Source organism: Empidonax traillii, unplaced genomic scaffold (genome assembly GCF_003031625.1).
Source record: "Empidonax traillii isolate 1590-97213 ecotype Southwest subspecies unplaced genomic scaffold, ASM303162v1 scaffold434:size946695, whole genome shotgun sequence".
Taxonomy (NCBI): domain Eukaryota; kingdom Metazoa; phylum Chordata; class Aves; order Passeriformes; family Tyrannidae; genus Empidonax; species Empidonax traillii.
In genome coordinates, this window is record NW_020955627.1 from 257,591 (window position 1) to 279,371 (window position 21,781).

Below are 21,781 nucleotides of genomic sequence, written 5' to 3' on the forward strand. Positions count from 1 at the left end.
GCTGTTCCCTCATCCTTTGGTGCACTCATGACTTTTAATTACCAATTTTCTCCGACAACAGAGGAGGCTTCATTGGGTTCTTCGTTTGCTTTGCCTTTCCTCTGAGGTCTTGGCTCTCTGATCTAATTAATAACGATTTACTAATTATGTAGGCATCTGATTAAAAGTTCCATGACCTTGGTTGTTCCATGTCAATCAAGGGGCAAAGCTTTCAAGGTGAGAACTTTGCCACTTATTGAAGAGTGACCTTTTATCTTCCCTTTCCTGAGATAAGGCAGCTCTGTCTTCCATTTCCAGGAAGGGGCTACCTTCTCTGGGGAAGCTGACTGTTCTGATCTGCATAACAGCAGCTTGCAATGTTGGTGGAGAGGACACTTGTTCAGTGTGGCAGATTTGGCTGTGTGTGTCAAACTCATTCCTTCAGTGCTACAAAGGTGCAGATGTTCTGGAGTTGTTTTGAGGGAACAGTTGAATTGGTACAGTGCTTTCGAGAGTGGCAAGCCAATCTGTTTGTTGAAGGTGGAGTGAAAGAGTCTCTTACTCTCTATGGAAAGAGGGATCTTTACACAAATGGATCTTTTTATTATACATTTTAGCTGAATTAAGTTTCTGCTTTGAGTTGTTGCTGACATGACAGCTGAGTACGAGTTCTTAAAATGAACATGTCAAGGGAATACAAGAAAGATACTTTTGCATTTGGAGAATTAGGAGAAGAGATGAAGACCTTTCCTCCTCTTCCCCACAGGTTGGAGAACCTGGGAAATAACCCATGAGACAAGTTCTCACCAAGCTCTTCTTTCCAATCACTCTCAAATAAGCATACTTGCTGTTAAGTTCAATTGTAGTGAGGTACATGGAGGATGAGACGCTTTGCAGAGTTCATTAGTTTGAAGACAATCAAGGGTTGTGCAGGTGCAAGACCACAGCTAAACTATGGCTGAGACCCAGAGCTGACCCTTTGGGACCAGCCTTGGAGGGTAGGTCTAGCAACCTGGATGCAGTCTGGAATCACTAAGCAAGATCAGGATACATCAGCTTAGCATCCATCTCCATCGTATTTCTAACCCTCGGGAGCAGGGACCCACTTGATTCATTCAAAGATCTATTTGTGGAAAGATTCTTCCACACGGAGAACATCAAAGTACTACGTCCTGCAAAGGGAGAGTGTTGACATGGGCAGGCTCTTGGCTGCAGGGCAGTACAGGTTGATGTCTTAGGCCAGTACTGTCAACAGTCCCACCCTCTTAGGAAATGCTCTTGGTGCTGATATCAGTGAGGGGATAAAGAGGCTGCATGTCCTTTTCAGGGTTATGCTTTTGAGTAATGGAAGTTTTAACCTTGCATATGTTCACTGAATTCATGTAATTAATCTGCTGTGGAAGCTGCAGTAAGGATCAGATTCATTGCCTGTAGCTCCTGAGGTTTTAATACATATCATTACTGCTTAAAACATAAATATTCTAACATAGCCAATCTGGCATAATATCTACTTAAGTTTAACTCCTAGACTTTTAAGGAGGGTTTTAGATACAAGTCACAGGAGGCAGGATGACCAACTTAAACACTCAATTAACAGTAGCCTTTCATCTGTTTGATTTCTCATTACCAGCATTTTCTGAGTGAGAGCTTGTGCTAAAATTATGTGCTGTGGAATTTTTTACAGGAATGTTGTTGTGGTAAGTACTTGGAGATAGGTGATGGATTTAGCTTTCCTGAGATGCTCCCCTAGTTAGCTGGGCTTATCCTTTGGGATTTCTCAGTTTCTGTGGAGAGTTTGTATCATTGGGAAATGTTAATAATCTCTAATATGTCAGTTCATTATTCAAAGTGTACACTTTTGTGCTACAGATTTGTGGAAAATTGCCTTTGCCAGTTATCTCATGGAGTTCTACAGCAGTAGAAAGAAAAGTACTTGGGGTTGAAATGTTGTTATCAAGGTCCTGGTTTACTTTGCCTGTGATCCAACCACAAGTTGTCCAGTATACAAAATTTCTCATCCTTTTGTTTCTTTTTTTTTTTTCAGTTTACAGAAGAATTTTTGGGTTGCTCCTTTTAAAAATCCTTATTCAGTGTCTTTTATTTGTCTGGAATAATACTTTGCTAAAACAATGTGTCCTTCTGTTTTCTCCCCCAGTTGGATTCAGGTTAATTTGATATTAAATATTTGAAAAGGGCTTTAATATTAAACAAAGATTTACCTGAAAGCCACACTGCTGAAAACGGTAGCTGGAAAACAAAAGTACTGTGGAAGTGCTGTTAAGGGTGGAGAGGAAATCTGCTAAGTGTGTGATTTGGAAGGTAAGGAATAGCTGATGGGCAGCAGAGCCTTAAGGGATGTTTGGGAGAGGAGCAGAGCTCAGATGTGAGTAGTCCTGAAATTGAAAATACCAACAAAATCTTAATCATGAGGTGCATTTGGGTGTTCCCCTTGTTACTGCCGTTAGTCATGATGATCGATAATGGAAGTGGGGGAATGAAGATATCCCTGTAAATGTACTTGATTTAGGAGGTCTGTGGAATGGAAACTTGCCAAGGAGGGTCTTGCTGCAAGCTGTACTGTGTTGTTTGTTGTGCAGTGGGGCTCTGGGATGCAGTTTGGAGCTTGGGCACTTCACTGTATTTGTTCCTCTGTTGGCTGTAAGGATTGGATCTTACCAGGAGGAGAGCTGTCAAGAGGGCTCCAGTGATGGGTCACGTGCAGGGGAGATTACACCAGGAGGCTGGCTGTAGCACTGGGAATTAATTTTTCTCCAGTTAATTTGAGAGTGTTATGACTTTTGCTAAACCACAAGTTGCCTCATGGTATTTTGAAGTTGTCCCTGAAAGAGGATGCTAAGTCTAGGTTAGTTTCAGATACCTCTCTTGAGAAACTGTAGGAGCAGTCATTTGCTGCCAGGAAGATTAAGCAGAAACAGTGAGGTAAAGAGTGAGTGGATTGTCATGTAGACATGAGGAAATGGAGTACAGGGAAGACATTTTGCCTGCAGATAGTTGTTATTCTTGTAGAGGCATGTCCAAGTAATGTGGATTTATTTTTCTTTTAAGTGTAGCACACACTTGGTAAGAAACCATTCATTTGTTTTGGCTGTCATGATCCTCTGGAAGCCAAATTCGAAAGCTTGCAAAGATGTAGCTTCAGAGGGGTTCCCAGACTATAGGAGGAAGAATTTAGGAGGTGACAGGAGTGTCAAATCAGCTCGCCTGGAATGCTGGTGGCAGCTGGCACGGGCAAGCATCCCATGCCCTTACCAATAGGCAAAGGGAGACTAACTGTTCTGCAAGAGTCCAGGTCACAACTCTTTCTGGATGCTTCTAAAATCCCTAAGCTTAAAATCTTGTGGGATGTGAGGTCTCAGGCTCTATTCAGATGCCTTGACAGCCCATGGAGTGGGGCAGTGGGTGGGAAGGGGCACAGATAGAGCTGTCACAGCTTGAAATATAATGAGAATAGTAGCAAAGAGGAGAGTGAATGGCATTAAGTCATTAAAAGATTATTCCTTCAAAATTAAACAAACATGGTGGAGAATTAGCAAGACAGGATTCTTGCTTATCTCTGAAAGTGCTGAAAATCTGTCTTTTGGACTTCCAGAGATTAAATGTGTCTTTTGAAGGACAGGAACAGAATGCTAAACTTGATTCTGCAAGAAAGATGCTTTTTATGACAGTCACTGAAATGTAGTGATGGTTACTTAAGCCTTTGCGCTATGTCCACTGACAACAGCTCTTCCAAACATCAGTTTTGTCTGAGTCTGTTTATCTCTGAATCCCATTGCCCTGAAAGGAAGGTGATCAATCTGTTCTGCCTTAAGTGATTGAAAGGCAGGCTTGAACTTCATAAGAGAGCTGTAGCCTTTTGTACACTAACAAGGCCTTCAGCATTTTTTAAAAGTGCAAAGAAATTTAAAGAAATTATTGAATTACTTCACCTTTAATACTCTCCTCCAACCACACTTCAGCTTCTTGCACCTAATAGCAAGCTACAAATACTGATACAATTGAATGAATAACTAAAAGATTCAGTGCCAGCATTAATGCAAAATGTTTCTTAAAGCAGAAGACATTCTGTGGAGAGGAAGGGCTCTTAATGCTTGATTCTGCATCTGAAAAGAGAATGATGGAATACTGCATCCAGGATGCTGAAATGGCCATTCAGGAACACAAGCCTTATTCATATCCTCAGTCACTAAAAATATGGGAAGGGATACCTTCCACTAGATCAGGTTGCTCAAAGCCCCATCCAGCCTGGCTCTGAATGCTTTCAGGGATGTGGCATACACAGCTTTTCTATGTAACCCATTCCAGTGACTCACCACCCTCACAGTAGAGAATTTCTTCCTAATACTGAATTTAAATCTGCCCTCTTTCAGTTTGAAGGAAAATGCAAAATTGAGGAGAGGGTTCTCCTACCTTAGCAAAAGGAGGCACACAATGATTCCAGACTTAACAGAGCTCTTGAGAGGTTTCTCTCTACTCTTACAGTGGTAGTAGAATATCTTGTGGAAGTATGAGATAGTTTGATCAAAACAGATGGCATGTGCAATAGGAAAGGCAAATAGTAAGAAGAAACTAAGGTAACTTGGGTACATATGGCTTGTTGATTTATTTTAGTTGTTTTTTTTTTAACCCTGACAGGGAAGCCTCTTGTTCTGTGCCTTGTTGGAGAAAATTCAATATTGAGTAGCAGTTTTCAAATTCTTGTGAGCAAATTCTCTTTCTGGTCCCTAAAAACAGGACTAGACAAACTCCCTGAGAAAGCAAGTGAGAGATTCAGAAGTGGAAGAAGTGTAAGGATTATCTACTTATGTAAGTGTGATTTGGTACCTGGAAAAATACCCAGTGGAATATATTCATTGTGGCTTGACCAGCCCAAGGCCTGAATCTGTTCCATTCCTCTCTAGGTCGTTTTCATCCTGCTTTTGCAACTCTGGGGAGATCAGATTCATTCTCAGAAGGAGGGAGGCAAGGTTGCTGTTTCAGTAAAGGAGTGCTTTTTTTTTTTCTTCGTCTGATCGTGAGCAAGGGAAAATCCCACCTTAGCCTGTAGAAGATTGATTATGACAATGCTGATCCTCTGTAACAGGGATGTTGCTGTTTGCAACTGGATTTCCTGAAAAGAGGTGTCCTGGAAGAGTCCGTGATAAATCTTAACACATTTGCTGTGCAGACACTGTTCATGCAGCAGAAATTTGCATCTTGAAGACAATCGTTTAAAAAAAAAAATTGATACAAGCACATCCAGTTCACAGCGGCTTTCTGGATTAATTTTCTTTGCTTTTTGCTCATATTTTTATGTGTTTGTAGACTAAAATTAATTTACTACCGTCTGTAGACTCCCTATAGCTCAGCAAAACATGCCTAAAATGTTTAAAGAGCTCTGATTTTAACACAAGAGATGGCACCAATATTAGCCACCATTGCTTACTATTCAAAGGCTGTGTTCCAAGACAGATAAAGCCAGTTGCAAAACCATCTTTGGAAATACAGCCTGTAGCAGCAAGAGGCAAAAGAAACAAATGCTAGACCCATTTGTGGAGGAGGTGAGAAGTGATAATCTTGATGAAGATTGCCTTCTTTCACCAGAGATTATTTTAGAGCACAGTTTGAGGACAGAGCTGTGACTAAATTGAAGGATAGATCACTTTGTGTACCCTCAACTGCTCTAAATTGGTTTTTAAACTTTTATGAGCTATCCTGGAGCAAAAAGTACAGATGTGTAATTACTCCTGCTTCTACTGCTTTAAGAAGAGGAAGCCCAAGAGGACCTCTCTGCTTACTGACAAGATGGAAGTTTTTGCTCACTGAACTGTTTCTGCATTGCAAAGGTAGTGTGCACTAAGTAATTGTAGTGAAATAACCTTATCTGAAGCCAAGTGCAGCAGGGTCTGCTTTTGTGGAGGCTTACAGCCTTCAGAAATAGTCTGACGTTAATGCAGTGAAGTTTTAAATAGCTATCAGTTGTAATATCCTGCAGCATGAGAAATATATATCTAGAAATAATAATGGTGATGTGGTATCTGTAGTGGTCTAAAGGTACGTGAGAAGAGAATTCCACACTGATCCTTAAAGCAGGCTCTTCTCTGCATGGCAAGAGCACTGAGAGCCCTTTGAGAAAGAAGTGAAAAAATCTGGCAGGGGATGGAAGTGGTGGTGATCTCTCCCCCTGACCATGTGCCAAGAAAAAGTTGTCTTTACAAGTTGTGCAAGTCTTTACAATGGGGCCAGGTGTCTATCTTTGCATGTTTATTATCAGTTACTTTAGAAGCCAGAACTGCATGGGCATGTTGGCACCTTCTCTAGGCTCATCTCTTGACCGTTGTTTCAGAGTTTCTACCCAGTTCAGCCATGGTAATGTGTGAATCACTGGTACCTGGTGTTCAGAAACGTTCAGGGGTGCCTTGAAAGTAGCACTGTGTTGGAGGGAGGCAGCAATTCAGCATGAGCCTGCTGGGAAGGTGTGTTAGGGAAATAGGGGCTAGAGTGTGTCTCTGGCTGTGTTTTGGTAACAGCCAGGGTGTCAATCCCTCAGGAGTTCAGTGTGATGTCCATGTCAGTTCAGGGTCCAGGCAATGACCTGGGCCTTGGGGGCTGCCCAGAGAGCAGAGGTGGGACTGACCTCCCAGCCACACCTGTGAGTGAATAATGCAAAGACGTCTCATGGCTGCAGTCGTTTAGCATGGGAGCATTCTGTGTGCATTCTGTGTGTCTTCCCACTGTTATGGTGCCCTGAGAAGGTTATCCAGGAGAACTCTGAAACTCTGCTCTTTGTGTAGCTCAGTAAACATCGTTTCCTTGAAGGCTCTGGATGTCAGCGGATTGGAAGGATCCAGGTCTGCATTGGAAGGATCCAGATCGGAGGTGCAGTGGCTGAGATTTTGCCCAGTGATAAGTCTCTGTTAATGAAGAGAGTTTTGGCAAAGGTCTTATGAACTTCCTCATCCAGAGTGGCACTCCTTTCCCACTCAGTCCCTTACCCACTGTAGCTGTAGCTATTTCTGTCTGGAAGTAGGCAAGGAGAAACAGATCATAACAAGTCAGCGTGGGCCTCAGAGCAGAAGTGTTCCCTTATTCCTTAGCCTAAAGTTTCAGCGATATTGTCAGGTTCTCCCACTCCCACTCTTCTTGACACAACTGCCATGTTATTTTATTATACAAAGTGATGGCTCTACCTTCTCAACCAGCTGCAGATACTGGAGCCCCACACATGTGTTGGGGTAATTTTCTGTTTCTATGGATGATTTTGTATACTCAGTCAGCCCTGGAGGAAGAGGTGCAAATAAGTAATTTTGTTTTACAGGCATGACTTCCATTAGGGATCTAGTGCAGAGAAAACTGTCTGGAAAATAACACTGAGTGGCTTGAAATGTGTATTACAGGCTCCCTCCAATGTAAGTGGGAGTGTGCACACTGAGGGGAGAATTGCGGGAGGAACACCAGTGCCAAAGGTCTGTTCTTCACGCTTGACTGGTGGATTAAATTCCCTTTCCACGGTCATTTCTGACTGGCTGTGATGCTGTCATTGGTTAGAGTTTGGGTGTAACTGCAACTGACAGTTAAGACGGAGCAGCGCTTTTGGAGACAGTAGATCCATTTGCAGATGCTAATGAAGGGGCTCCTGTTTCTCTTCCATCTAAATTCTCCAGGCAATCATTTTGTTGAAGGAATTCACCATGCTGTGCCATTAAGGAGAGGAGAGGATAAAAATTATTTTTGGAGCCTAGGATAAGGGATTTGGATGGTAGAGTGAGTTAAAGAGAAACCCCACATGGGTAATTTACTGTCTTCTGAGTTGGATTCCTTTCTTAATATATCCAAGAACATGATCCTTATTCTGGATTAATATACATTATAAAACCAGGTATTTGCATTTGAATTTACTTCTAGGACTCTTGTTTTAGATTGACCAGCAAAGCTGAATATGAAAAAATGCTTGCTGGGTTTAAGAGGCATAACAAGACATTCCTTTTAGAAGAGGAGGTAAAGCTCTGCTCTGTGGTAGTGCGGCAGGAATAGCCTTACTGATTATCTCTGACATATATATAACATGCCAGTCATTCCTGTAGCTCAGCACAAAGAAGCAAGAAAGTTCATGGTCTCCACAGAGCAGTTCTCTGTGTTGATTTGTCCCAGTGATTGGGTTGGTTTGGTTTTGCTTCAACAACAATACTTTCAGAAGTGACTTTCTGGATTTTGTTAATTCCAGAGCAAACTCAGACTCTGTGTGGCTATTTTTTTTTTTAGGAAGGGAGGGTGTGAAGCTGAGCATCAGGCAGGTGTGAAGCTGAGCATCAGGCAGGATTTTCTTTGTTCTTTCCAGCACATGGATGATTTAGGTGGTGGGGAACAAACAACCACATGGCCAAAATCATGCCCTTCATTACTCTTCATGCTTACTTTTAGCTGTGATGAGGTCTTTAGCTGCTGCTGAAGGCATTGGTCCATGAGAACATTTATTGTTTGAGTATGTCAGAGGGAGAGGGGTTAGGCTATTAAAATTTATGAATTTACTGTCCTGGCAGTTTTGGGGTAGGAAAGGAGTTTTGGGAAGTGGACTGTACGAATTTGTTTGGGTATTACTGTGAAAATAGTGTTTCCATTCTTAATGACTATTTGTGAATCACTGTGTGGGAAAGAGGAGTTTTAAAAGGACAGTGGGGAAAATGAAATCATGAGTTTAGAACTGTTGTAAAAGTGATGTCTGATCACTGATGTTCACTGGAATGACAGAGCAGCTGTCAGTCCAAGCAGAGAGGTATCTGCTTTTTGATGCTGTTAGGAACATCTCTGCCTGTGGGCCAAAGTTTTCAGAGGAAAAGTAGCTAGAAATCCCTGAAGAAAGTGCTGTAATCACTCAGGAAAGGTGTTAGATGGATAACATGTCATAAAGAGTTGCTCTAATTTGTTGAAGAAGCACTTAGGCTCAAATTAGCTTGTTGATGGGCATATCACAGAAGGTGCCTTTTGAGATTTGAGTGTGACTGCAGTTGATTGCAGGAGAATGAATAAGTAACACCAAACAACCTCTGCTTTTGAAGAGCAAATATTGTGAAATAAAAACCTTCATTTGCAAAAAGAAATATTTCCTTTAAGAGAAGGAGACCTTTTTGAAAAAGGAGTATCTTTTATGAGAATAAGTTCAAATTGAAAGCACAGGTGAGGAAGGAAAGTTAGCAAAGGGGTTTTGTAATGGCAAAGGGCTGATAACTGTTTCTGAGAAAGTGTGTCTTAGTGGTTGGTCTTGTTTTAATTTTAGCAAAATTTGGGGGGAATCTTGGAGATGGACATTAGTCCTCACAGGGTGCTGAAGAGGTTCATTGCTGAGCAGAAGCAGCGAGTGTCAATGTTCACAAGGGCAGAATTATCTAACTGAAGGAAGACTGGAAGGAAATAAAAGAAATTTCGTTGGAATGTAAGCTGTTGAAAGTACAGGGGTTTCTGCAGCAAATATGGTGAACAGAAACACAGAATTGAGTGCAGAACAAAATGACCTGGGTACTCCAGGTTGTGCTTCAAAGGCTGGTTTGATCATTTACCAAGTATCCGGTGACAACCTCAGTGGGTCAGGACAGAGTGAGGGAAGACCACAGAGGCAGACCCTTTATTATGTGATGAAAGTCAGAAAGGAAGCAAGACTTAGAAGAAGAGATGAAGTGTAGTTGTCTTTGAGGGTTTCCCAGCTGATGAAACAAACAGTTTTATGGTAGCAAGTCCTTTTTCTTAGTTAGGCTTTCCTTCCCCTGAATATGCAAGTCCAATTGTGCAGTACAGTGGTTTTTATAGAGATAGACTTTAGTTAGGGATTTTTAGTTTTCTAGAGACAGATTTTGTTGAGTGAGCACTAGCTTGTAAATGGTAGCTCTTAAGTATCTGTTACTGAAAAGGGGACTGAAAGGTTCAACTTACCGTGTTCAAGTCAAATTTAGTATGATTGCCATCAGCTACTCTGAAGTGGAGAAAATTTAAAGTCAGTGCAAAAGCCTTTACCTTTAAACATGTGTGTTAAATGTGGTTAGAGGCTATATTTTGGATCCCAAGAAAGAAGTGGGGGTGGTGAGAGAACAGGCAGTGTTTTGTGTCAGGGCTTGCTGGCTTTAGTTTATTCTGGAGAGCATCAGTGGGATGGCTTTGACAATGGGGAGGTGCTGAAAAAGGCAGAAGTATTTGCACAGGTGGTCTTAAGCTCAGTAAAATGGAAAATTAACTACTGAAATGTATGTGTTAACTCCTCTGAATTAATGCAAAATTGTTCAGTTTAGTGAACTGTGGACTGAAAATCTGATCTGCTGGGCCTGCACTGTGAATTTCTTTTGTTACAGGGGACAAATAATTCCACTCCTGGTTTCATGAGCAACCGAGACTTAATTAACACTTGGAAATTGCTTTGAGATCTTTGTGTGAAAAGTTATGAAGTTCTAAGGATGTTTGATTAAATGGAAAGAAAAGCAGTGCTTTTCTTGGAAAACCATGAGAGAGTCCTATTACCAGGGATCGTTTTTTGCTCTGGAGGCAGGTGTGTTTTGATCAGCATTCTTATTCTTGATGACAGTGGGTTGTTTTGTTAGTGAAGATCAACAGACTGAGAGCAGATTTGTGCTGTGTTGGTGTAAAAAAACCTCCATCCCAATGAATGAGAGGGAGCTCAGTTTTCCCAATATGTTCAGCCTTACCTAAGGACAAGACCTGTAGTAAAACCTTTAGGGATGTTCACTATATTGGTTCTTATCACACGTGTGTAGCTGGGTACTACTTACCTTGGTCAAGAAAACTGATTTAAAACCACTTGGAAGATCTGAGGGAAAGCTAGGAATGAAGAGGGACTTCCTGATCTTCTGCTATAAATTGGACTGTTCTCTTGTTCTGCTGTGTTGAGTCAGTGTGGATTGCCTTGCCAGTGGGGGAGGAAGGCTCTGCAAATGTCTCTCTTCCCACGTGATCATGGCATCTTTGGCTTCAATGAGACACAGGCTGAAAGGGCTGGGGCAGCTGCTTATCAGTGCTCATCTCCTGCATTGCTACGTTCAGGTGAAGCTCAGAAGAAACACGGTTTTTGGCTGGTGGCTTATGCATTTGTCTTGCAACCCCGTCCTGGAGAGGGCACAGATCAGACATCTAAATCCAGGCTGATCTATCTCCTGTAACTACTGCTGATAGGAAACATGGAGCACAATGCTGATTAAGAGTGAGCTGTGTACCAGAAACATTGTCTGTGTAGAATCAGATGAAGACTGGGAAGGAATTTATTCCACACTCAGTGACTGAGTGGAATCTGAGATCTTTAAAGGCATTAGCTCTCCATACCCCCAGATATCGTTCACCACAGGGTTCGTAGTGGCATGCATTTTCTTTTCAGTGGGAACAGGGAAGATCTTTGGCTAGTCTGAGAAATGGAGCGTTGATGGGAGAAAGAGAAACCTAATGTTTGTGTACACAGTTGATTAATTTAAGGTTACAAGGTGCCAAAACACCTTCTCAAGCTGTCTGCCAAATAAGATCTATTACTTCAAGCAACATGGCAACAAAATTTACTTTTGACAGTCTTGTAAAATTCTGTCCAAACAGGATTAGCCTTCCTTTCACAAGTGATTTAAAAAAAAAAAAAAAAAGAAGAAGGAAAACAAAACTGAAAACACTTAAGGCTATTACTACAAAATATTTAGCTTCAGTGAGTAAATACTTGTGAGATTTTTGCAAGGATGAATGAATACTGTATATTTAACAAACCAGTTACTATACTTTATTAGTAACTTTAGTAGTTACAACAACAGTATCAGTTACTACAACACCTCTCCCAAGAGGAGAGGCCAAGAGAGTTGGGGTTGTTCAGCCTGAAGAGAAGGCTCCAGGGAGACCTTTTTGAAATGTTTCAGTACCTAAAGGGGGATTATAAGAAAGATGAGGACAAACTTTTTAGCAGGGTCTGTTGGGATAAGACAGTGAGTACTGGCTTTAAATTAAAAGAGGGTAGATTCATACTAAATATTTAAAGTAGTACATGTTCTGTGATGAGGCTCATAAAACATTGCAACAGCTTGCCCGAAGAGATGGTAGAGGCCCTGAGAATATTCAAGGCCAGGCTGACCAACTTGATTTAGCTGAAGATGTCCCTGTTCTCTGCAGAGGGTTGGAGTAGATGGCCCTTAAAGGTCTCTTCCAACCCAAACTATTCTATGATTCTATACTTACAGCATCAGCTGCCTACTATCTCAAGACCGTTCCTGTGGCTGCTGCGCTGGGAAGTAGATCCACTGCCAGAGGGGGAACTCAAAAAGTCATCTGCGAAACTCTAGCAGTACTGGGAAAGAACCATATTTTTTCCATTGCTTCTTTTAGAAGTAATCTTTCCCAGAAGTTGTCACTGTGATGGTAGAACCTGCTTTGTTTGTGTATCTTAACACTATTAATGGAGAAATAGTTTTACCAAAAGTAGCCTGTGTAGTTTAAATAGAAGATCTAATTGTGCAATTTATCTGCAAACATTGACTTTCTGCTTAGTATACACAGACTTTCTATTTAGTATATATTTCTTCTAAGAAAAGGAAAGCATATCTGCTTTCAGATCAGTCGGTGGTGGGTAGCAAGTAAAAAGATTGGAAGGTTAAAGAGGAACTTGTTTGTGACCTTTTTATTGTGAAGAAAAAGGGAAGCTGCTTTTCCGAGGAAGAGGACAAGCTGAAGGGAAGGAGGGAGGAGCGTGCTGCCATGATAGGTCAAAATTCTAAGTTTTTAGTTTTACATAAACTTAACTCACAGTAGCAGGAGTGCCTTGCGAAATGAGAGATTAAAAATCAAACTGAAATTATTTTTGTGTGAGAACATGACCTGTGATATATGGCAGATCCTGCTGAGGATAACCTGGCAACCTTGATCACTCTCCAATCTGCAAAGCGGCTCAGCATCACAGGAGCAGGGCACCGTGCAAAAGCTTAAACACCTGCAAATCAGGCTGGAGGAGCAATCAGAGTGAGATAAACATTAATTAGTATAATACCCAAGCCCTTAATGGAGGAAGGAACATTGATTACACTGTCTCACTTGGGATTTCTTTCTGTCAAAGATGGTGTATGATGACAGTTTCTGATTACACTTACTCAGACATGAAGTAAGACTTTAAAAACTGCTTAAATATGGAGGGAGAAGAGCAGAAAACAAACAAGTTGATCTTTCTTTGAGTGGTTGAACGTGTTTGGTTTTTTTTATAATAGTATACATTTTTTGCTTTTTGCCTTTCAAACTTCTGAGGTGAATTGTTTTTGTGAGCTTGCTTTGAATGCTTCCCTGGACCACCGTAAACCATAAATGTGTTAGCAGCCTTTCCTCTGCTCTCCCCACCTCGATCCTGAGGTGTTGCCAGCTGCTGGGGCAGAGGCACTGCGTGGGAGTGGGGAGTGGGTTTCTTGAATTTGATTTTTGACACTGCCAATCATGAACTCTGAGCTGGCCCACCACAGCGTGTAGGAAGAAAAGGGGTAAGGACGTTTATAGAGAGCACTCTGGTGCCTCATAAAACATTATCTTTTGTTAGCCAGCCTGAACACCCATATATTCTAACCAAGCTCTCTAGGCCCACTTCAGTCTCTGTGCATCAGAGCCCTGAGTTATGGGTGTTGGGGGTGATAAATTGATGTTTCCCCATCCCTTCAGCAGCCTGAGGAGCCATAAAAGCCCACTGCCTTTTCTCAGAGAATGTTCTTGAACAAGAAAAAACTTGAAAAATTCGAGATTTTCTTCTTCTCAGCGTACATGTAGAAGAGAGCATTGACAGAGGTCACAGGTGAGGAAAGACCTCAGAAGCCTGAGAAGAAAGGTTGACATTTATCTCCCTCAGCACCATCTTCCTTTGCTGCTTTCATCATGGGATGATGCACGCTAGTGGTTCCCTGATTTTTGGAAGGCCACTGAAACTTGTCCTAGAGTTTTAGTGGTATCTTATTCATCAGTAGTGGTATCATGTCAGTTTTGGCACCACTGCTGTGGAACAGTGGAACAGTGAATGGCACTCAGAACTGTTTTCTTCCCTTGCTACCCTGCTCCAGCACCAGCTGCTAGGAGAGTCTGGGAATGTAATAAAATACAAGAGCCATAAACTTCATCCCATCTAATTCATGCCTCCTGCAGTTTGGCAGGAATTTAATAAAAACACACTTTGTTGGGGGGAAAAAAGGCAGCTTGATTTTCAGGCAAAAAGCCAAGGTTTTATAGAATAAATTTACTGTATGTACTCTGAAGTTTAGAACAGCACTGCCAAGCATCCCCCTGCTATCTCCCAGAGCTGGAGCTTGGGCTGGGAGGAGACCAGAAGCCTGACTTGCTGTGATGTTTCCTTATTTAAGGGAAAAAGTAATTTAATACTTCGTCTACCTTATCCTCCTGTGCAACTTCATTTCTCATTCTGCTCCATAATGTTCTTTCTCCTTGGTTGATCGCTTACTTTTGTGCTTCAGACATGAAATTGAAGTTCTTTGGTATTCTAGAGAGGTTTGCTCCAGCCTCTGCTGCCTCACCTCTCTCGTTCACCTTGGTGTGGAGCTTGCCTCTTCTCTCTCCCACTTCACAAGTTTTGTCATCCCTGTCACTTTTGGGTGACATGTACACTCAGCATAGACAGCAAAGGGTCTTCTGCTGCTGTGATGCTTCCTTACAGATGAATTCTCTCTTGCTCAGCTGCTTTTCTGGGAATATGTCAGCCTGTCTTTAAACCTGCTCTGATTTTAAACTTCTTTCTGATGCTGTCTGATCCCTAGCAAATATAGATGATAAAAATCATGGGTTTGTTTTTTTGTTGTTGGCACTGTGGAGTGCTTGGAGACATGCATAGAAATGTAGCATTATTGCCAATGCTGATGACTGTCAGACCGTATCCATTGTCCTGGATGCCAGATTCCTAATGCTTCAAATCTTTTTCCTATGGGAGCAAGAGAACAGTAGTTTTTACCCCACAAGTAGACACAGACGCAGCAGAGGAGGTCTTTCAGTAGCTGCTTGAATGTGGGATTTATCAGAGGAGTTATAAGGAAACAAGAGGAAGTGATCTGCTCTGTAGCTGCAGGTGGGACAGAGGACAGGGGCAGTGATCTGGGAGGAAATATTCCTGGATCTTGCTGTGGTGTTGGAGAGAGGTGCCTGTAAAATGGAGAGGCGTTTAAGGCAGCAGGATGAGGGCCTTAGGAGAATGGAGAAACAAGATCTAAGTTGGCCATGAGACACAGAGGCTTGAGGGCAAAAAGATTTCAGAGGTACAAGAGAAAGTGAAAGCTTGAATTAAAGCAGCTGAAAGATTGGCTTTAATATCTGCTTAGATCAAAAATAAAACTCTGTATGGATTAAGAGATAATCCACTAGATAGATTTAATCTACCACATGTATTACTTCCCCAAAGAAAAGCATTGGGAGGGGAAGGTTGGTTTGGCTCCATGCCCGGGATTTCAATGTAGGTGATATATTCCTTTTCCAAAGGCTCTCTGTTCACTTGTCCCAAATGGAGCACATTCTGATGAAAGGGAGGGGCTGTTGCTGTAGCCTCCTGCTTCTTTGCAACTCCAAAGTCACATTGAATCAAACTAAAGGCGTTTCTCAAGCAGAAGAGAGCACTGAGAGCAAAATAACACAGCAGTGACTAATAACTTAGGCATGGGATAGGCTCAGACACTGAAGGTGGCTTTGGCTGTCTGAACAAAGGGTTCTGAGGGGCAGCAATGGGTATTTTATTAACACTTACCCCTGCTGTCCTGATTGCAATTGCCATTCAAACAAACACCACTCAGTGACGAGCTCCAAATGCCACCTTGCTCCAAGCACTTTGCTCCTGAAATCCTTGGCAACATCCCTTCTTCCCTTTCTGTTTCCTTTCTTTACAAACACTGGTTGACTCCTTAGATTAAGTTCAGTTTCCACGGCAGTAGAAATACTGAACATGAGGGTTTTTTCGCGGTAAATTTTTTCAGTATCAATATGGTATGTTTTCTCTTTGAACTAACACATGCAGCTGTATCTTGAACTGTACGTAACTGTGCATAACAGTCATGCACTTCTAGGAGGCTGTACATGTAATGGAATTTGGATTAGTTGGATTGAGGAGGTTTAATATTTGTTTTCAAAGTTATCTTGTTCAGGAACAAATAAATTAATTCTGTAGACTGATGTGTATTCCTTCTGTGCTGTGGGCCTGCATCTGTACCACCTCAGGTGAAGTTTTGTGGCAGAACTCCTAAGGTCAGTGGGATTTGGCCTGTCAAATCCTGGAGTAGCAGATCACAGGAGAAAGTACAGAGTGCTTTGGGGAAGAGCTGTCATGGTTTGAAACACCTGAGCTGCCACTGGACAACTTCCCCAGCCTATGCTGGGGAGTTGGGCTGTCTGCCTGATACTGCCATTTATATTTGGTGGGCAGTAGGGATGGATGAAACTCTGGATGTCTTCCCTTTTTCCTTATGAATGCACCATTATTGTGGTAGCTAGGACGCAGTAATTGCCAGTCATGTCCAGGTTTTAGGGCCGCTTCCTTTTTAAGAGAGGTTCCAGCAAATTTTAAATGAGAAAGGTGTGTGCAACATGGTGGACTGAGAGGTGCTTCTCTCTCTGTTATTCCCACGGTGCTGTCTGTGCTGCAGGAGGGATGAGGAGTCTGGCACTGAGAAGCCCTTTGGAATAGCCTGCTGTGTTTGGTGGGGCTGTAAAGGGAGTTGTGGCACCATTCCTCTCCTACACGGGTGTTTTAGAGGGTAAGAGTTAAATGTGGGAGGGGGTTAAGAGTGAAAGGTAGGTGTAACTGGATTCCTCAAAAATTCCTTTGCTTCTTCACAGCTAGGAAAACACGGAGTGAGGCAAGGGGGAGAGGAAGAGGTTGATACCTGGTGAAGCACTGGGGTTAATGTGGGGCAGGAAAGGGAGCAAGGGAAGCATTTCACTGCGTCATTTGACCCACTCACATCCGTGGACTGGAAGGGAGGAGAACACTTACTGGTTTCTAGGTCTGAGCTTGCATAACTACTTAACACTTCCTTCTGGAAGAGAAACATGTGCCCTGTCAGGTCCTGAAAACTGTGTCTGGGAGTCAGCAGGGTATTGGCTAAAAGGCAGTTGATACCTTGCTTTTATGTGGAGCTTCAGGAAAGCTTTGTTGAGTTCTTCTAGGAGAGAGGTCTACTCACAGGTTAGAGAGAAAATTGCCTCATTGATTTGAGGGAGAGCAGCAAAGCAGAAATAAATGACTGGGGTTTTTTTCAGTTTTGAAGGAAGTAAAAATAGTCAAATACCCCCAGGAGCAGTACTGGAAACAGTGTCAATCAATACAATTATGAAACTTTTAGAAAAGAGGTGAACTGTGAGGTGGGAAAATGTTCTGGGGAGTGCAGTTAGGGAAGACAGGTCCTTCAGAGGCATCTCACACTTGAACAACACAAGGCAATGGGACAGCCCTGTGACACATGAAACTTGCTGCAGACAGGTGCTAGGAAATGCGCACTGAAAGGAACAACAGAAACTACTCTGAGAACCTATCAAGTGTATAAGTGATGTGGACTTACTCCTCTGAGGCAGAGGGAGGGTGTGGGAAGGAAATCACGAACAGATTTGTACTCAGTGTTGGTACAAAATACAAGCTGTTAGACTGTGTTTAAAATAAAAGGATGGAGAATAATTCTGAGAGAGAGAATCTCATGAGGTTCAATTTTGCTCATCTCCTACTCCAAACAGAATAAAGTGGAAATAGGCTGTGTGCTATCCTGCCATATGCATGAGGAAGGTTTTTCATGCTTCCAGAAATGGGAGCATGGCTGTAAACAAACAAATACTTAAAAGCTGTTTAGTGAAGGAAGTGGGATTCTTTCAGAAAGACGCAAGGTGAAACAGGCTTGTATTGGCTGTTTTTCACTACCTACGTTGTGGGGGGCTTTAGGGAGTCCATTTCTGTGCTGTAATAGGGAATGTGCTGCACAGGGTGAAAATACTTAAAAAGATGGGTTTGGTACAGTTTGAAATTAGGAATCGTGGATCGCTGCTGATGTCAAATTTGTTGCTGAAGGGAATTAGACAGAGCAGAAAAAGAAGTGTGAGAGCTCTCGCAAAAGCAAAGAGAGACTTTTTGGGAAATTGAAAGACAGTACTTGAGATTGATTTTTACAGGCACAGAATGATCTGATGGAACTCATTGCTACAAAACACTGCTGAAGTGGAGTGCTCTCTCTCCTAATGGGTTGTATAGCCATAAAAATACTCTTTGCTGGTTTCACTGGAGGGGTGAAGGTTCAGAACACTTTTCAGCTCTTGAGCTTGAAGCTAGGGAGAACCTGCTGGTCATGCATGAGGAAGGAAGGTCTCTTCTGAGAGGGTGACTCTGTAGTTTCCCGTAGCTGCTGTCTGCTCCCAGTGTCCCTCCTAACCTCTGGTTAAACCTGTGTGACAGTTCCTGCAGCATGGCAGCCACTGTGCGTGACATGCAGGCAGGTTTGGCTGTGCCCCTGGCTGCAAGGTGTCAGCTGTAGGCTTCGTGGGAAAGGAACAAACCTTTCTGTCCACGAGGTGAACACAGAGCTACTTAACCAGTGTCTACTCTCCTTTGTTGCCACAGAGTGCTTTCCACCTCAGTCCCAAAGCATTTTGATGCTGATCTAGTGCCATGGTGTATCCCCAGCCTGCAACAAAGCACCACACAGCCCCTTGCTCACCCTGCCCCAAGCAGGCTGGGGGAATGGAGAACTGGAGGGGTAAAAGTGAGAAAATTCATGGGTTGGATAAGAACAGTTTAATAATGGAAATAAAATATGATGATGATGATAATAATAATACTGTAATGAGAAGGAAAAAAACAAGGAAGAGAAATAAAACCCAAGAAAGACAAGTGATGCGAATGAAAAATAATTGCTCACCACCAACTGACTGAAGCCCAGGCAGGCCCTGAGCAGTGGCTCCCAGCCAACTTTCCCCCTAGTCTATATGCTGAGCATGAATCCATATGGAATGGAATATCCCATGGGTCAGTTAGGACCAGCTGTCCCAGCTGTGTCCCCTCCCAAGTCCTTGTGCACCCCCAGCCCACTCGCTGGTGGAGTGGGGTGAGAGGCAGGAAAGGCCTTCGCTCTGTGCAAGCCCTGCTCAGCAATAACCAAAACATCCCTGAGTTATCAACACTGTTTCCAGCACAAATCTAAAACAGAGCCCCATACCAGCTACTATGAAGAAAATTAACTCTAGTCCAGCCAAAACCAGCACATCTAGTCATGCAAAAATGATACACATTATTGTGCTTGATTTCTTGAAATGAGGACCTAGTCTTGTTTAACTGATGTGGAAACCAAATCACAAAACTGCTAAGCAGCATGGACAAAATTGTGTAACAAACTGCTGGTACAGGAGAGGACAGTATAAGCCATGTGAGTCCTGAACTCTGCTCATTAACATGTGTTGCCTTTCATTTGTGACAAGTCATTTTATTAAAAATATGTTGGCAGTTGATAACTGGCTGTGGCTTCTTGTCAGCAGTACCTGCAGAGAGGCTTGTGGCCCTCTGGTGTTGGCAAAAAAGTTGCCATCTTTCTGTGCCTTAAACAGCCTCAGGAACATTGTGCTGTGAGTCACGGACTAGTCCTACTTTGTATCATGTCAGAGTACATAAAGCTCTCAATGGGAGGGAGATGAGCGTGTCTCATCCAGCACTCTTTTGCCCTCTGAAACAACACAGTCCACCGAGACTTGCATTCTTCTTTGAGGGTCTGGGCACTGGCTGTTGCCAAAAAAATTGCTGGTTCTAGATTCTTCATCCTAGGAAATGTGCTTGCCTCCTAGGATCTCTCAGCGGGTGGAGGCCAGCCGGGCACAGCTTCAGGCAATTGGTGAGAGAGTCACACTCGCCCAAGCGAAGATTGAGAAGATAAAGGGCAGCAAGAAGGCTATTAAGGTATTGACTTCAGTGAAGGCTGCACTGCCTCCTTTCTTCATTCCACCTTCTCTCTGTACTCCTGACGTAAGCTCTGGTGAAGAAAGGGTGCTCAGCTGCCACACCATGCCTTGCTGCTGAGCAAAGTTGTGATGAGAATCCCATTCCTGACTTGGCCAGCTGATGAATTTTAGACCCTTGAGCCACACAGCCCCAGGTTTTAATAGGGGCCTTTATAGGTTTCTGGCCCAGCTGCTTCCTGAGAAAGATGAAAGGCCCATGCTGAGTAAGCTCAACAACCCTTACACTTCAGACTCATAAACACTTTGGCTGTTTGAATGAAAGCTGCTTTTAGAGAGCCTTCCCTTAGTGCATCTAAATCCCATTGAGCCATGTAAAACTGGTAAAAATCCTCCTTTCACCACTCTTGCTCCATTTTATACTATAGTTTCAACTCCTTTCGTGCCAGTGGAAGCATTTTGCCAATGATCTCCTTGTACTTTTATAGAGAGGTTCTGACTCTTCCAGTTTCGGAAGTGGCAGTCCATGCACATAACCCTTAGGAGCCTGCTATCTCCAAGGCTGTCCATTCCCATTGGCAGCACAGATGGGGTGCTCACTCCACTCCATGTGTTTCTGTGCTGTAGAATTTCCCAGCTCTTGGGATGTTTCAGTCCCTCCTTGTTTCTCCACAGGTATTTTCCAGTGCCAAGTACCCAGCCCCTGAACGGCTGCAGGAGTACAGCTCAATTTTTGCTGGTGCAGAAGACCCAGCTAAACAGAAAGGGCCAAGACACAAGATTCAGAGCAAACATCGAATGCTGGATGAGAAGGCTCTGCAGGTAAGGAGGGGGAGAACAGACCTGGGCGTGAACAAGCAAAAAGAAGATGGGAGGCTGTTAGTCTCTTTGACAGAGTGGACCAAGGCTATGGGCTGGGACGAGAACATATTTTCATTTGGTCTGTCTGTGGAGGGGTGTGGGGTCAGGCTGGGAAGCTTGTGGGGATGCCAATTTGAGGGGACTGTGTCAGTACAAGACCTTGTCTGGGTGTTTGAGTGTTCTGGGTGGCTGTCAGCTGCCAGCTCTCTGGAGCAGTTCCATTTCCTGAAATGCTCTTTTCTGCAGCAGTGTTGGTGGGTGCTGCTGCCTGGGCTTAATCCTTTGACTGTGTATATCTGAGATCAGGGTCATAATTGTTTGGAAAATAGTTTCTGAAGGCTCTGATGTAAGTGATGGTGAGAGGGGAAAGCTAAGAAAGATTGTGAGTGTGTCAGGAGAAAAAGAAGTCCTTCACTGGAGCATTTTTCTGCCCCAGGAAACTGTTGCACTTGGGTATTGTCCCTTGCGCATTATATTGTTCCCAGCAAAGTTGTACATCTTGGGGAGGAGAGAATATAATTTTGCTGCTTCTTTAGTTTGTGCTTTGCTCTTCCTTTGCCTTATGCTCATCTATTGTAGGTTTCAAGCCCTTCAGAGGGGCTGAATCTCTCAGTACCCAGCACAGCTGGGGCTTCCAGGTGTGCCCATAGCACAGATCCCTGCAGCTGGTGGCGTTAAAGGAGGTTCTGAACTTCTGAGTTCCTTTTTAACTTGTGGATTGAATGGCAGACAGGGGAGGTCTTAGGGAGGTCTGAGAAGCAAGATATTTGGCAGGAAGTGCTACCAAAGGATTCTTCAACAATTTGAGTCAACATTCCTGGGTTGGAAGGAGAGGAGGAAAAGTTGATGTGCTTGAAGTTTAAAAGTTGATGTGTATATGCTGTGTCAGGAGTAGCAAATGTGCTATTCCAGGCAGGTTAGGGATCAGCTTGACAACTTCCCTGCTTTCCACCCCTAAAGAGACTTCCTTCCTCATCCATGTGTGACTTGGCCCAAAATAAAGCTATCACTGAATAATTTATCATGCTAAACT

At 43.0% G+C, this 21,781-nt stretch overlaps 1 protein-coding gene across 3 annotated transcripts in view; it reads left to right on the plus strand.

The window, feature by feature from the left end:
- Positions 1 to 21,781, plus strand: part of WASHC1 (WASH complex subunit 1) — a 43,645-nt gene that overhangs the window by 13,308 nt on the left and 8,556 nt on the right. For all 3 annotated transcript variants that reach the window (XM_027894629.1, XM_027894630.1, XM_027894628.1), the window contains 2 exons: positions 19,777 to 19,888; positions 20,563 to 20,709. In XM_027894629.1, coding sequence (XP_027750430.1) covers positions 19,777 to 19,888; positions 20,563 to 20,709 — 259 coding nt within the window. The remainder of the gene's footprint in view (positions 1 to 19,776; positions 19,889 to 20,562; positions 20,710 to 21,781) is intronic.